This window comes from Petaurus breviceps, unplaced genomic scaffold (assembly GCF_028583685.1).
Source record: "Petaurus breviceps papuanus isolate PSGF00001 unplaced genomic scaffold, PetGlider_PUasm1.0 175, whole genome shotgun sequence".
Lineage (NCBI taxonomy): Eukaryota > Metazoa > Chordata > Mammalia > Diprotodontia > Petauridae > Petaurus > Petaurus breviceps.
In genome coordinates, this window is record NW_027185764.1 from 17,083,582 (window position 1) to 17,099,543 (window position 15,962).

Consider the following 15,962-nt stretch of genomic DNA (forward strand, 5'->3'; position numbering starts at 1 on the left):
GGATGTTATGAAGGGAAAGCCAGCAAGGTTTAGCAGCTGATTGGCTGTGGGGAGGGGATGGTTAGGGAGAAGGGAAGAATCAAGGAGAACTCACAGTTTGCAGCCCTGGATGCCTGGAAGAATGGCAGATGGTGAACTGGACAAAAATAAGAAAGTTAGGTGGTATGATAATGCATTTAAGTGTGAAATACTGACTTGACATCTAGTTGGAAATGTCTGATAGGCAGTCAGTGATTTGGGACTAGAGTTGAGGAGACTCTAGTAGGTGGAAATCAGATATAAATGAGAAGGTTTGACCTAAATGAAACTGATGGGTTGAACTTTAGTTAACTTTTTATTTGTTCTCTGGATGGCTTCTATTTGTATTATTGGCGCCAGTATTCTAATGAATATTTAATTGTTCAAACTTAAAAACAACTTTGAAACTCTATAATTGGTAGATTCTACTCATAGAAAATTGAAAGACTCAAAGTAAATTTTTGCTTTTTGCGGATACAGGCTACAGAATGTTTATACCTTGTGTATCCTTTTTGGTCAGGAAAAATGCATCTTTGCATTAAAAAAATAAACCAAACTCTACCACTTTCTGCTGGCACTAGGGGATCCTAGAACAGAGTACCTTATTTTTATTCAAATGAAGAATCAGCTCCACCAACAATTGTTTTCTGAATGCCTTCTGTGTTGTGATATATTAAAGCTTATTTTCAGAACTCTGTTGGGAATGCCACATTTACTCATAGCCTCAGGGGTGGATTGATTGGGAAATACCTTCTGATTTTTCTGAATGTTGGAGGCAGCCTCTGGGTCATCCAGTCCCATTCTGATTCTCCTCACCTTCCTGTTCATTTTTTTCCAGCTGAGCAGGACTAGTTGATTCCTTTTGATAGTCGGGCCTCCCTCAAAGAATTACAGGCCTGGTCAGCCTTAAACAGTTTTGCCACTTCTGAATCCCAGAAGTTCTACTCCCTTCTCTGATTCTTTAGTTTGAGGGTAAAAAGTTCTGGTGGAAGCATCCACTTAATAGTCTTTACTTTGCATGTGACCACAGGGTTAAAAAGTGTTGTTGATATCAATTGTACATGTGTTGAAATTGTATTTTGTTCTGGGATTACCCCTCCCCATCCCACCCCCCAAAATCTTATCTTAGTTACTGTAGTAAATAAATTAGCAGCCAATATAAGATAACAATAGTAGGAAGTAAGAATATAAAGGGTAACATTAAAATTGCTTTAAAACACTTCCATAATTATGGGAACATAACAGATACTTATAAGCTGTCACATAAATTAGGGGAGCATAGGAGCCAATTGAAGCTGCTTCATGAATTAACTGAGACCACATCCTGAGATATGTGCTAACTTAGGGGAAACCAACTAGGCTTTAAATGTAATGGCACTTGGGCCTACACACATACGTGTAAAATGCTATGTAAATGAGCTAATCATAAGGTGGCATTGATAGCTTTGAGATAATGTTGGTGTGTTAATGAACTAAGCCTAAGGTGGCATGGATAAAAAATTGATCAGTCTCCTACCACCAAAACCGTATAAAAATGGACCCCAAATTCCTACCCCTTGAGCACTCCACCTGTGACAGGCCCATGCAGCCCAAATGCTCCCATTCAATCAGCCATTACATCAACGATTCTCTGCCCCTTTTTTTACCCCCCTTCTCTTCCCCATGATGCCTGCCTGCCTCTATCACCGCATCCCCTGAGTGCCTTATACTCTCTTCAGTGACTGCCTTTGTACTCTTTGTGCTTTACTAAATTGTGACTGAAGTATTACTTTCCCCTTACTGCCATGATCTTTTCTGAGTATCCAAAAAATTGCACGTTTGCCCTTACTCAACAGGAGCCCCATTAGTTGGTTCCCTTCCCTTAGACCATAAACTGGGCAGGGCCCAGGGTTGAGATGGTTAGATGGTCATAGCTGCCCCTATTGTGTATGAGCATGGCACCATGAATCTGTTGGTAGAAAGTAAGGACGGACAGAGAACTTGAGACCTTCTCAGTGCTGGGTCATAATAAATCAATGAACAATTCAGTATTCCTCAAGGTGGGAGAGTGCCTGTTATGGCACCTTTAGAGATCCTCCTGTTTTCACGATTTCCTTGTGGTACCTTTTATAGAGGTGCATGCCAACCAAGTATATGTGGCTTACATGGGTACTCTTAATGGGATTATCAAAAGATATTGCAGGAAGACCATTAAAAAAAAAAACTTGTTCTTACTACTTTGAAAAATATTTCTGTGCTGTTTACTTTGTATTAGGTGACTTTTGAGGGAAGTGTAACAGAAAGGAGAGGTCCTTTCATCTTTTTCCAGCTGCTTTGACTCATGTTTCTTAAGAACTTCTTAAACTCATGTTTCAAACACTAAGTCACATTTAAGGCATATCCTGGCCTTTAAGAAGAGATGAGAGGCCCATCTTTTCACATAAATTCCTAGAAAAAGCTGTCTGTACTTATTGCCAGCATTTCCTCTCCTCTTGCCCACTTCTCAGTCTGGTTTTTGACCTCTCCACTCAACTGAAAACTGCTCTTTCCTGCTCTTAATTGCTAAATCTAATGACTTTTCTCAGTCCTGTTAGCATTCTTTATTTCTCTGTAGCAGTGGACACCACTGACCACTCTTTCCTCTAGGTTACTACCTTCTCCATCTGTTTTCATGACACTGTTTCTTCTGATTCTTGTCTTACCTGCCTGACTATTGCTTCTTGGTCTTCCTTACTGGATGGATCCAGTTACATGGATTATCCATGTCTCACCTCAAGAATCTGTCTTGGATTCTTTGATCTCTTTTTCTATTTCTATATCTATTTCTGTATATCCATATCTATATAGATCTGTGTATCTATGTATTTTCTCTTATGTCTAAAAGCTTTAATTATATAGCATTTTGTTTACCTCAGGCCGATGGATAAAAACCCCCCATAAAGAGGAACTAACAGAGGAAACAGACTTGCTGAATTACAAAGGTTCTATGGGCTACGAGTTCACCAGTGATCTCTTAGCCAAAACTATGTTTATTTGTCTTCTTTCTAACAAGAGAAGTGTCAAAGCATAATCTGACACAGGGCTTGAAATCAGGAACATTGGGTTTGACTCTTGCTTCAGGAAAACTATAAGCAGGGTAGAAGAGCCTGGGCTTTATCCATGGTGTCAAAAGGGGGAAGGTTCTGTCTGATAGCACTTGACTCTTCTTGTAGAATAGAAATGATTGAGCTTAACACTTAGTTAGAAAGAATTATTAGTTAAAATAGCAAACTACCAAAAGGCCCGTCATAGCTATGACCCATTTGAAATGCTTCTGAGGCCTCCCATCTCAATGAAATCCTGCCCTGTGACTTTGTGGTGTTCTAGTGTTTCTGTTTCCTTGCTTCACATTTCAGCCTTCCTTTCCTGAATTGCCTTGGTGCAAAAATTGCTGTTTATCTCTCTACACCACATTCATTGGCTGTATGATTATGGGCCAGCTATTTCACTCTCTTTTCTGTAAAGTATGGATAATACTTGCACTATTTACTTTGCAGGATTTTTGTGAGACCATCTCTTTGAAAACCTTAAAATGATATATACATATTAGCTGTTTTTCATGTGAGTGAAGAAACTGGGTGATACTCAAAGTCATTAGACTTTCAGCATTTTAATGAGAGCCATCTACATTATCATCATCACCATAATTATCATTCCTGTTAACATTATTATTGCATTATTAAACCAGAAATGCCATGATATTACATTCTCTGATGGCTACAATAAACTCCACAACTCTCACAATTTCATTCCATATTCTTCTAAATGCCAAGGTTATTGTAAACAGATACATTAAAGAAGTCAGCAACTCAGGTCAGACTAACATTAGAATAGCAGTTATGTTATTCAAGGAGAAGCTTCATCATTAATGCGAATCTAGCTTACACAAGTGACTGTGATTTATCTATGAACAAGGTAGTTGACAAAACAGGATCATGTATTTTAGAATTGGTGGCCACTCTAAGAGAGATTACAATACTTAAATGTGTCTATGAGTGCCGTGTCTCATTTTAGCAATAGTCAAGTGTCAAAGTGTGTTTGTGTAGCAGTAGATTATAAATCACGGGACTTGATTTCCCACCATGATATCAAATTTAGACTATTTCAAATAGACTTTAGCCAGAAGTCTTCGTGTACATTACATAAAGTAGCAGATTTATTCTCAGTAGCTAAGTTTCCATTTAAAGTGCTACGTCTTCACAAAAACTTCTTCATAAATCTGAGTTTTCCCACTTGCCGTTTTGGCAGTTTTCTCTCTGGGAGAGGAGTCAAAGTCCATGTGAAGAGGAGCAGAACATTATGATTTTGTCATCTGTTGACTCTTCTTTGCCATAGGAAAACATACTGTGATCATCTCTATCTTTAACTATTATTAGGTTTGTCTGTGAACTGTATGCAATTAGAGAGAGCTTTTTTAGGGTGTGTTCTTTAGTAACCCCAATTACAGTCAAGTAAACTTGACCAAAATTAACACATTAAAGTCAGCATCTAGACCAGTGGTTCCCAACATTTTTTTTTTACCCCAGGAATGCCTTTCAACAAAAACAATTTGTTGTGCACCCCCGGGGTAATTTAATGTACTCTACTCATAATATTGTACAATTATGTAATGCTCCATCGAAGAATTTTGAACTCCTTGGAACATTGTTGAGGATTTCCAAAGGTTCACAAGCCACTAAATGGGAACTACCGATCTGGACAACATTAGAAACCTAGGAGAGGAAAAGAAATATTTATGATTTTCCCCCTTCCCTGACTATCTGTGCATTTGTTAGTGGCACATGGTTTTGTTCTACATTGATGAAAAAACTCTCCCAGTTGTCTTTTACACAGCACTGCTAAATTTTACTTCTGTCTGCTCACTGCTGTCAGGGATGACTGACTTGAGGGCAGCATGACAGAAGCGATTCAAGGCTGACAAGTTGCTCTTCTGTTCAATGTATAGCCTCAGTTTTTCTCTAAAAGTTTCCCCAAGAAAGCTATAGATAAGTGGGTTTAAGCAGCTATTTGAAAAAGCTGCTAAGTTAACTATGTGGCCAGTTAAAGGGTAGGCATGGCGAAAAGACTGTTTGCAAGAAGAAATAGCTGGCTCGTTTCTTTGTAAGAGGTGCACACTAATGAAGACATTTTCAGGTAGCCAACAGATAAAGAAAACCAGGACCACAGCAAAAATCATTCGGAGGGCCTTTTGCCGCCGCAGTCGCAGGCTCTGGTGCTTGTGAGCCTTGATGAGAACTCGGACGATGAGTGAGTAACAGAGACCAATGATGGCAAAGGGGATAATGAAACCCAAAGTAATCTCAAGCCACTGAATTTCTTTCACATCAGCAAAACAGAAGCAGACCTCTTCTGTGTGCTGCAAATGGACAGCTGTAAAAGGTACCAGGGTAGCAGAGATAGATGCCATCCAGATGAGGCCACAGCTTAGCCGGGCATGGTGCTTTGTGCGGAAAAGGCTGGAACGCATGACCTTCGCTAGGGCAATGTATCGGTCAAAACTCATCCATGTTAGGAAGAAAATACTGCTATACATGTTAATTTGCAGGAACAGAGACATGAAGGTACAGAGGATTGTGATGTCGTAATACTTCTCATCCAGGTTAAATACTTCTATCAAGGAGTCGGCCACGAGGATGAGATCCGCCGCTGCCAGGTTGATGAAGTACAGGTCAGGGATTGTCATCTTTTCACGAAAGCTGATGTTCACTACTAATATTAGTATGTTTCCCACAAAACCAATAGGGAAGAGGAAGATAGTGTAAAGACAGGAGAGGAAAAGACCGATGACATACTGCTGGTGTTCGTATTGGTCGTTGACTTGTTTGAATGGGTCAGTTTCATTTAGCAGGTGTGACCCATTCAGTTCAAAGGATGTACTGTTGTCATCCACTGGCAACAGGGCACCTGCATGATAAACTTCCATGGCAAAGGCTCTTGCTAGACAGATTACATAAGTATTTCCACTCTGCTTGTAAATGCCCAGGGCAGCTAAATTTTTATGACTTTCCAAAAGGGTCACAAAAATCTCTTTGGAATACTAGATACATCTGATTCATCTTCAGGAAAAGACATCAGTGTCTGGGCTGAGGATAGTCAGTATTGGGCAGAGTTAAAGGAAGCTTGTCATAAGTAATCTTTCCAGGTGTTTGAGTTTATCATTGGTTGCAAAAAGGTCATCGGTTACCAAAGAGGGGGGAAAAGGTGAGATCTTAGGCGATTCTTTAAATTGGAAAGCCTTTAAAGCTGGAATCATATAGGTGGTGTTTGTTGTTGTTGTTTTTAATCACAAAAGTTACTAAAGAGTCCTTAATTTGTCTTCCTGATGTTTTCTTCTTGTGTAATTTTAGACCAGCCATTCATAACTGACTTTTGATATTTCTTGACTATCTTGAAACCTAGGAGGAGTAAATAGAAAATATTACCTTCTCATTCCTAGCTGCAGCTTGGCTTAACACCAGTACACTTCTCACAAGGAGCACTGTACTGTTGACCAGCTCTCTCTAAAGCAGTGCATGACACAGAGAGTTAAATAAAGACCAGAGCTTTTTTTTCATGTTATACTGGAAAGATGGTTTATATCGAAAGTGTGCTGACGGATTATGAGGGAAATGTGATTTTTTTTCCCCCTGCAGACTTGAAATGCTGCTTAATCTGAGCTGGAAAATAGTCAGTTAAAGTGATTCATCTTTCTTTTATGCAACATATTCTTTTGTTTTTATAGCCAAAATAACATGCTTGTTAAAGAGCATGGCTATTTGAGTGGAAAACCTTAGGAAAACTAGTACTGCAGGCAGAGGAAATTAACTTGGTTTAATCAGCTGATGGAGAATGAAAGAAAATGGGAAGGGAAAAAACCGACTTTTATGAAGGATAAGATAGCATAACTAGGGAATTTAACATGAAACAAAATTAAATCTTTTACATTTTATTTTCTGTTTCAACAAAATATGGAGAAGATATTTTGTTTTTTGACAGTGATGAGGCTGGGTGCAGAAACTGAAAACAGTATGAGTTTTATCATACAGAATGAAGTAAAGTTGACCTTAGGGAACTTAAAAAAAATCAAACAAGTTAAATTCCTATAATTTTAAAATTAAATGCCTTTAACAAGTCAGGTCACTAAAAGTAATTTTGCCTCACAATGCCATTTTTAACCAGTAAGTGTGCTTTCTATAAATGGATTTTTAATAGCACTTATCTGTCACATAACATTAGATGCTTCTTCTATACTTGTCCTCATTTAGCTGCATTTTAAAGGTTGTGTTGTTTCCTAGATTTCTTAAAAATGGAATAATTTTTTAGCTTAAAAGTTTGCCCTGATTAGTTTAGCTATTTATCAGCAAATGATGATTATCAGCATTCTTGTTTTTGTATATACTATTATTTGATTTCATAGCTATCTTCAAAGTGTATGTGAAATATATTTTTCATTTTAAAGTAAATTAAGTTTAAATTTTGTTTTGAGAGGTTTTTGGGACATCCCTATAGAATATTCAATTGAAATATTACAAAAGTAGGGTTGAGATTCCTTTTCCTACAGCTTGAGAATAACTATGGTATTTTGTGACTTTAGCTGTGTATTGGTGAACGTCGATTGTTATTTGAAAACATTCAACAGCCTTTGTTTGGCTCAGGTTAATAAAGATCTGTTTACTTAGTATGTCACATAAATTTGTCTTTATTAGGTGTTGTTTTTCTATCTTCATTCATTCTTGGGTAGATAATCCTTGTTTGCACTACATGACTATGACTGTTCTGCACTTGAATTCTGGCTGAAACATTTAAAAATCTCTGCATTTAGTTTCATTTTAAAAACTTTAAAGTTTCTTTTTCTTTTTAAACATTTGAAAGATTTTAGATTTTATTCTGGAAGAAAATTCTGAAGGGATATTCTTTTATAAATACTTTAAGGATTTCATTTATTCCCATACCCACATTTGCTAAATACACATTCTGAGAGAAAAAAAAGACTTCTTTATTATTTCCACATATTTAGAGCCTTTGGATTCACAAATTAGTGTTAGTTTTATGATAGTCAAGTGAAAATAAACATAAATCAAGTATTAAATTTATTACTATCTCAAAATTCTCATGAAAATTGACAGCATATTTATAAATATATAAACATTCATAACTGTTTTAAAATTTAATATCAAATTATTTATGTTTCAAATCTCCACTGGTTGCGCAGTTCAGGAAGAATTAGACCAGATCTTTATCAGCTCTATTACCCTGGTAATTTCTGACATTGATTTACATTTGCTTGATCTATTTCTTTCAAAAGAATATTAATCGACCTATTACTTTTGATAGTTGGCAAGCTTTTTTATTGAAAGAGTGAGTAAAGTACTATAATACAGGTTAGAGTCTTTGTAATCCTATTTCCTGGAAGTGTGATATATTGTTCCTTGAATGAAATATGCCAGACTGCTTCATAATTTTATTTATGGTATGCTTTATAAAAATTACCTTAGTGCAAACCTTTATTTACTGTCAGCAAGTCAAGAAAATTTCTCTCTACAGAGCAAAGTTTAGCTTTTATCATTCAAATAGCTGTACATGTCTGGAATTTTAGGTAGCCTCCCTTCCAGGGAAAATGTTAACCTTACCAAGAGGAACTACCACTTCCAAAGTAATCAAGTGTGGCAATCAAGGTTGTCTAACAAAGCAATTTAAAAAATCAAACCAGAGAACGGTATACTCATTTTAGACACAAGCACAAGTCTTTTGGAAAAGCATCCAAGAAAGCATTTGCTGTTACAAAGGACACCCAGAATGAAGCTTTACCTGAGCAGGTCCGTCAGTCCATCCACATGTGTTTGTTCAAGGCAGACTCCCTTTGTCTTCATGGTCTGTACTTGTGTGTACCTTTTGAGGCCAGGACAGGAACAAGATACTGGCTTAACTTTTCTGGAAAGTGGTTGGTATGATAAACGGGCTGTATCTGATGCTACCTGTTGAATAATTCAATAGCAGCACATAGGTAGAAGGAGAAAGAGCACCACTGCGCTGCTGAAACCTGGTTAAAACCATTCCCCTGAGTGAGTGACTGTCATCGTTCTTGACAGCAGATGCAGATCTTGCTGCCTGTCCTTGGCAACAAAACAGGGCTTTCTAGATTTCCCAGGGTCCTTCTCATTTGTGTTCAGCTGAAGTGGTGCTGAACAGGCTTCCTTTTAAGGCTAAAATTAACCATTTTTCTGCTGGCTTTTTTTTTTTAACATACTGCATTCAAAGATATTAACTTTTCTTTCTTATCCCTGGCAACCAGCTAAGTTTCATTAGGCATTTTAACCGTGAGTTTCTAGTTAATTACCTTTTCATGAATACTTAACCATCCCCCTCCTTATACAGTGTTAAACTCCCAAAGCCTCCACCCTACTTCAAGCCATTAGTACTTCTTTCCTGAACTTCTGCTAATTGGTCTCCTTTCCACCAATTTCTCCGCACCCTAATCCATCTCCACCCTATTTGCCATACTGGTATTCCTAAAGCACTGGTCTGATTGTGGCATTCTCATCCTTAAGCTTCCATGGCTCCCAGTTGTCTTTGAACTTCTCCTTCCATCCTTTTAGGCTGACGTTACATTACTTCCTTTCTCAAACTTTGTTCTTGCCAGTCTGGTCAGCTTGCTGTTTGGAGTACAGGACTTTACATTTCCCACCTGCAGGTCTTTAGGTATGTAGCGGCAAGCACCCCAAGCGTCCTCAGGGTTTGCTGCCCATACAGGTTCTTGGATCTGCTTTGATAAAGGAAAGCAACTCAAAATGGGTTAACAAGCTTACTTTAATCAGTCAGACATATTTCGTTTACCTTGTTCAGGGGAAAAAGGTCAGCACCCCGAACTTCAAAGCATACAGGCAGAATTATCAAGACAGAAACAGATCAAGTAGACAGATTTCCAAACTGTCCAACCATTACATCCATACCCAGTCAACATCTGGGTTTCCACATCTGGGCTCTTCAAAGCCAGGGCGGGGGGGGGGGGCTGGACAACGGCTTCCCAGAATACAGATCAAATCACAGACCACTTCTCAAAGTGAGCCCCCCAAAACAAAGCCTCACATCAGGGCTTATATAGCCTTCTCCTAGCTCAGAGAATGTAACAACCTTATTGACCCACTGGCCAATCAATAAGTATCTACTGAAAAACAAGCCTCCCACCCCAGGCTCCAGGTGCACTTTAGCCTAGGGGCAGGGAAGATCTTCCAAATTTGCATTCCCATTACAAGGTATAAACTGCCGAGCCTCCCCCCCAAACACTCCCAGTGTTTGGGGTGCTCTTCCATGTCTCCAGCCTCCTTTTGGGCACCACTGCTTAAGTACAACCCACTTTCAAGACCCTTCCTACCCCCCACCTTAGTTGTTAGGGTGATCCCACTTTTCCTGACAGTGCTTTGTATCTCCCCTGTGTATATTTTCATGCATATAAAATTGCATGGATACATGGTTGTCAGTCCCCTCTGTAGAATATACAGGAACGGTGTTGTCATTGTCCACATGTCCCCACTGTCTAGCACAGTGTCCAGTGCTTAATAGGAGCTTAATTAAGTATATTTTGAGTTGAATGCCACTTATCCTTTATAGTATTATTTTACACTTGTCATTATTTGTTTAAATTGAAATATTCATGTTTGACATAGCCATTGTCCTGATTTTAAATGCACACTTCAAACAATCTTATATGTTTAGGTAGCGGTTTGTGCGTTTATATAGAATTTAATCTCATACTGCAGCAAAAAAGATAAAGCTTTGGGAAGTCACATGTAAATTGATCAAAGTAGTTTCACTACTCAAGTTAGCAAATTACTTTGTATTCCTTCACATCAGTTGTCTCATTTCATTTTCATTTGGATCCTTGGTCTGTTATATGGTGATATTTGCTTAGAGTAACCTGTCCGATATACATTTATAACCCATGAACCACCCACCCCCGTTTAGGGCTGTTAGAGGCATTTTTAATGGTATCAGACAGTAAGAGAATCAGCTTTGCTTCAGAAATAGGCAGTGTATCTAAACAGTCTTGTCTTGTGTGTCTCATCTCTAAAAAGAAATTGAGCTGATATTTGTCAGTACCCCACCTACTGGTTGATGGAATCCTGTGGAAAGAGGCTGTTAGTTGAAACCTGGTCAGATGGGGAGGGAAAACCTCTATAGGATTATAGAATATTACATCAAGGAATTCTCTGGTTGGAATTCCCTAGCATGAAATCTTAAGGGTTCATTTAGTTGATAGTGTCCAAGCCAACTCAAATTGCCTATAGGCAACTGCTTAAATTTTAATATTTAACTATAATTTGTACTATTTCTGTTCACCTCCTTTCCATCCCTCTTTATCAGCTCATTGGTTTAAGGTAGATTTTGGTTATATGGTCAATGCAATTATGAGACTGGGAAGGCATTAATTGTATATATTTAATAATGCAGTTTGTCATAGTATTGAGGAAGAATGCAAGAGAAAAACTGCTTTCCAAGTGAATAAAGCATTGGAAAAATATAAATATATCTGTATATGCAAGGTTTATATCTGTTATATATAAATATATATTATATATGTTTATGTATACATACATATATGTTGTTCAGTCATCTCAGTTTTGTCTGACTTTTCATGACCTCATTCAGGGTTTTCTTGGCAAGGATACTGGCTGGTTTGCCATCTCCAACTCATTTTACAGATAGGAAACTGAGGCAAACAGGATTCAGTGACTTGCCCAGGGTCATACAGTTAGTAACAGTCTGAGGTTAGATTTGAACTGAGGTCCTTCTGATTCCAGGCCATAACACTATATACAATACCACACTGCAGGACTTTGTAAAGGAGCATTTTTTGTTCAAGTACAGGTTGGCAGACAGAATCTTCAAGGTCCCATCTGACTCCAAGATTTCACGATTTTGGTTCTCCCTTTTATGTTTCTTGGGACGTTTGTTCCATGTACTTCTAGCTCTTGAGCAGCCTTGTGGTGTAGTGACTTGTGAGCTGATCTCAGAGTCAAGAAGAGGTGTGTTGATCAGCACCAAAGGATAGAATTTCTGCACCTGGGAATTCCTATAGCATGGACATTACAGACCCGGTCATTATCCCTGTGTAACTTGCTCTGCCAGCTAGTTTTGTGATTTAAATATAAGACTGAACAACTTTGTAAGTTCAAGTATTGAGAGTATTAAGGCATTTTATTTTATTTTTTATTTATTTAAATTTTTTATTTTATTTTATTTTAAAGCATTTGAGACATCTCAGCACATGAGCATAGATATACAGTCCTATATGGTAATATAATGGAGAGTTAGAATGGTATAGTAGAGCCTTGGATTTACAGTTAGAGCATTTAGGTTTAGATTCTCACTACACTCCCCTGACTCTGTGACTCGAGGCATATCATTTAACTTCTCTGTGCCACAATTTCTTGGATTTTCCTTCCCTTTACACTAGGGGTTTTTAACCTTTTTTGTGTACTGGACCTCTTTGGCAGTCTGGAGAAGCCTGTGGATCCCTTCTTAGAGTAATGTGTTTAAGTACATAAAATAAAATAGGATTCCAGGGGAAGCCAATTAAATGAAATAGTTATCAGAATACTAAGGAAAAAGTTTACAGACTCCAGGTTAAGAACCGCTGCTTTATACTAAAATGGCTTAGTGATTTTGTCAGCTCTCATAGATTCAGTGATCAGTTCTGTGCTGATGATTCTCAGATCTATTCATCCAGCCCTAATCTCTCTTTTGAGCTAGTCACCAAATGCCTATTGTGTATGTCCTGTAGATATCTCAAACCCAACATATTCAAAACAGCTCGTTCTCTTTCCTCCCAAGCATTCCCTGTTCTCAGATTGCCATTAATGTTGAGGGTACCTCTAAGATCCTCCCAGTCATACAAGATCTCCTTGTAATTTAAATACAAGATGGAACAACACTTTAAGTTCAAGTATTGAGAGTTTTACCTCTCAGATCCTCCCAGTACACAAGGTCATAATCTCATTTTCTTCCTCAGCTCTTTACCTATGTGTACTGTATATACATAGTAAGTCTATTCCCATCTTGCCATTCTACCTTCACAATATTTCCTTTCTGTGTTCCATTTTCTCCACTGACACAAGCATCAAAATGGTTTAGGCCTTCATCCTCTCACACCTGAGCCACTGCAATAGCCCACTTGTTGGTTTCTCTGCCATAAGCTTCTCCCTCCTCTAGACCATTCTCTTCGCAGCTGCAAAGGTCAACTTTGTATTGCACAGGTCTGACAATGCCATATTCAGTAAACACCATTGGACTCCCTTTTGCCTCTAGAATCAAATATAAAATCCTTTCTTCTTTTAAGGCCATTAACTAGCTGTCCTCTTCCTACTTTTTCAGTCTTCTTACACATTTCTTCTTCTGTATACTTGATGATACAGCAACAACAGCCTTCTTGCTGATCCTCACAAAGAACCTTCATCTCTCAGTTTTATCTGCTCTGTTCCTTTTCAGAGGCTGTCTCCCAGGCTTTGAATTTTCCCTGCTCCTTTTCCTCCTGACTTCTTTGAAGATTCAGCTCAAATCCGTCATTCTACAAGAGGCCTTTCCTGGTCACACTCTCTACCAGTACCTTCCTTTTGAGATTACCTTCCATTTATATTGTGTATCTTTTTTATTTGTAGTCATTTGCATATTATCTTCCCCATCTCTCCTCCTTGAGGACAGAGACCATCTTTCTTACTTTCTTTGTATCCCTAACATTTATTGTAATGCCTGGCCCATAGTAAGAGCTGACTATATTTTTGTTGTTAAGAAGGAAAAATAAGATGATCTCTAAAGTGCCTCCTAGCACTTAAGTTTCATGATATTATATATTTATGTGTGTGTATATATCTCTGCTACACATATGTAAAATATACCTACATATTATGTCACATGTAGAATATATATGCATCTCGTCACAATGAATTATTATTTATTAATATTAATAAAACATTAGATCCAATTAGTGATTTTTTTGTTTTTATAAAAACCCAATGAATAATATGAACATTTGATTTTGGACATTTTTTTGGAGAGCTTTGAACATCAGATCATTACAGTGTTAAAAATGCCTGAAACACCATTTTGAAAGAATTCATGAGAAAGTACACATTTGTCTTGCTATTTAAAAAAAAAAAACCTTGCCAACATTTTAAACAGCCAAGATATGTCACTTAAAAATAGATATTGCAGATATGTGTTGAAGAAACTGCTTTACACATTCTTTATCTGTTCATTTGATTGTGACTTAGGAATGTTTTAAAGTTTCTAGTGTAGTTTTTGACCATATTAACCTTGCAGATTTTTCCATTTCCATAGTTGTGGATAACATTGGTCTAATCATCTCACAGGTGCACCTTGATATATGCAGTAAAGTGTTTCTGGCATCATCAGGATCACAAGGCTACAAGAAACCTAAAAAGTTAGCTGGTCCAGTCCTATCTTTTGTAGATAAGGAAATTGAAGCTCAGGAAAATTATGTGTCTTGCCCAAGGTCACACAGTATGAGATCTCCATTTTTCCTTTTTCTAAGTTCAGTGCTTTCCCCGCTACAACATGCTGAAAATAAAATCTATCTCATTTGAATCATTTTAAGTGCATGGGGTGATCATTCATTAAAAGGACCCCTTGAGATATGTTCATGTTAAAAAAGGAAATCCTTTTGTAATGTGCATAATCACCTTATAATTATTAGTTTTGGGGGCCTTCTGGAAGAGATTTACAGTTACTCAAAAGAATTTAGCCTGACCATTCACATAGGAAAAATCAAGTGGATGAAGAATGCCCACTGGTCAGAAGAAGGAAAGGGTGTGTGTGTGTGTGTGTGTGTGTGTGTGTGTGTGTGTGTGTGTAGGAGAGACAGTACAGATGAACATTGAATTGAACCCAGAGTTGAGCAGGACAAGGAAAGCGGAGTGGGTTGCCTTCAGGAGATTTCAGAACATCATTAATGACCTTAATCTTTTACTGAAAACTCATCTGTTTAATAGTAGCATTCTCCCACTGTTGCAGCAAAACATGGAATATAAGAATCAGAAGAATTGAATTGAAACTTCACATACAGGGCAGAGGAGAGATTCATGTTGGGTAGCAGCAGGTTCCAATATCTAACAAGTGAGGTCCTTGTTAGAATAGGGGTAAAAGACATTCTCATTGTAATTATGCTAGGAAGAGAAGATGGGCTGGTAATGTGGTAAGGGCAGAGGAGGATGTGTGAACTGCCAGAATGTACCAGTGATACATTTTTGTTGTTGGGAGAAAACAGCCAAGATTTTAGTGTGTTGGGCGAACTTGTGGGAGGACAAGAGTTGCCCGGACTGGATTGAGACCATCATCTGAAGGAACAAATAAACCAGTAACATCACCCATCTTTAAGAGGATTGGAGTATCATCTTTATGTCTAAAAGTTTGACTATAGAGTTTTTAAAGATTACTATAATATAAGGGTACACCCATATTATTGTATTTCTGGAGGAGTTTAGCAACAAATCTCGTATGCCTTCAGAAAACCAAAGAAGGAACTCAGAACCTCACAGCATTCTCCTCCTCCTTTTCCTCTTTACTAGCTTATAGACCTTGTCAAGTGTAGTGGCAAGCACCCCAAGGATCTTCAGGGTTTGCTGCCAACACAGGTTCTTAGATCTGCTTTGATAAAGGAAAGCAACTCAAAATGGGTTAACAAGCTTACTTTAATCAGTCAAACATGTATTGTTTACCTAGTTCAGGGGAAAAAGGTCAGCACCCCGAACTTCAGAGTATACAGGCAGAATTATCAAGACAGAGAAACAGATCAAGTAGACAGTTTTCCAAACTGTCCAACCATTACATCCATACCAAACAACATCTGGGTTTCAAAGCAGGGTGGGGGGGGGTACTCTGGACAAGGGCTTTCCAGAGTTTCATCTTATCAAATCACAGAACACTTCTCAAAG

General features: G+C 38.0%; 2 protein-coding genes across 3 annotated transcripts in view; one reads left to right on the forward strand and one right to left on the reverse strand.

Annotated features, from left to right (window-relative positions):
* CUNH7orf50 (chromosome unknown C7orf50 homolog) overlaps window positions 1-15,962 on the forward strand; it is a 340,684-nt gene that overhangs the window by 77,646 nt on the left and 247,076 nt on the right. The window lies entirely within an intron of this gene.
* GPER1 (G protein-coupled estrogen receptor 1) lies at window positions 3,631-9,985 on the reverse strand. Its single transcript, XM_069084832.1, has 2 exons — window positions 8,824-9,985; window positions 3,631-6,431 (listed from the first exon to the last, which is right to left on the reverse strand). Exon 2 carries the CDS (start codon window positions 5,957-5,959, stop codon window positions 4,862-4,864), a length of 1,098 nt encoding a protein of 365 aa, XP_068940933.1. The 5' UTR covers window positions 5,960-6,431; window positions 8,824-9,985; the 3' UTR covers window positions 3,631-4,861.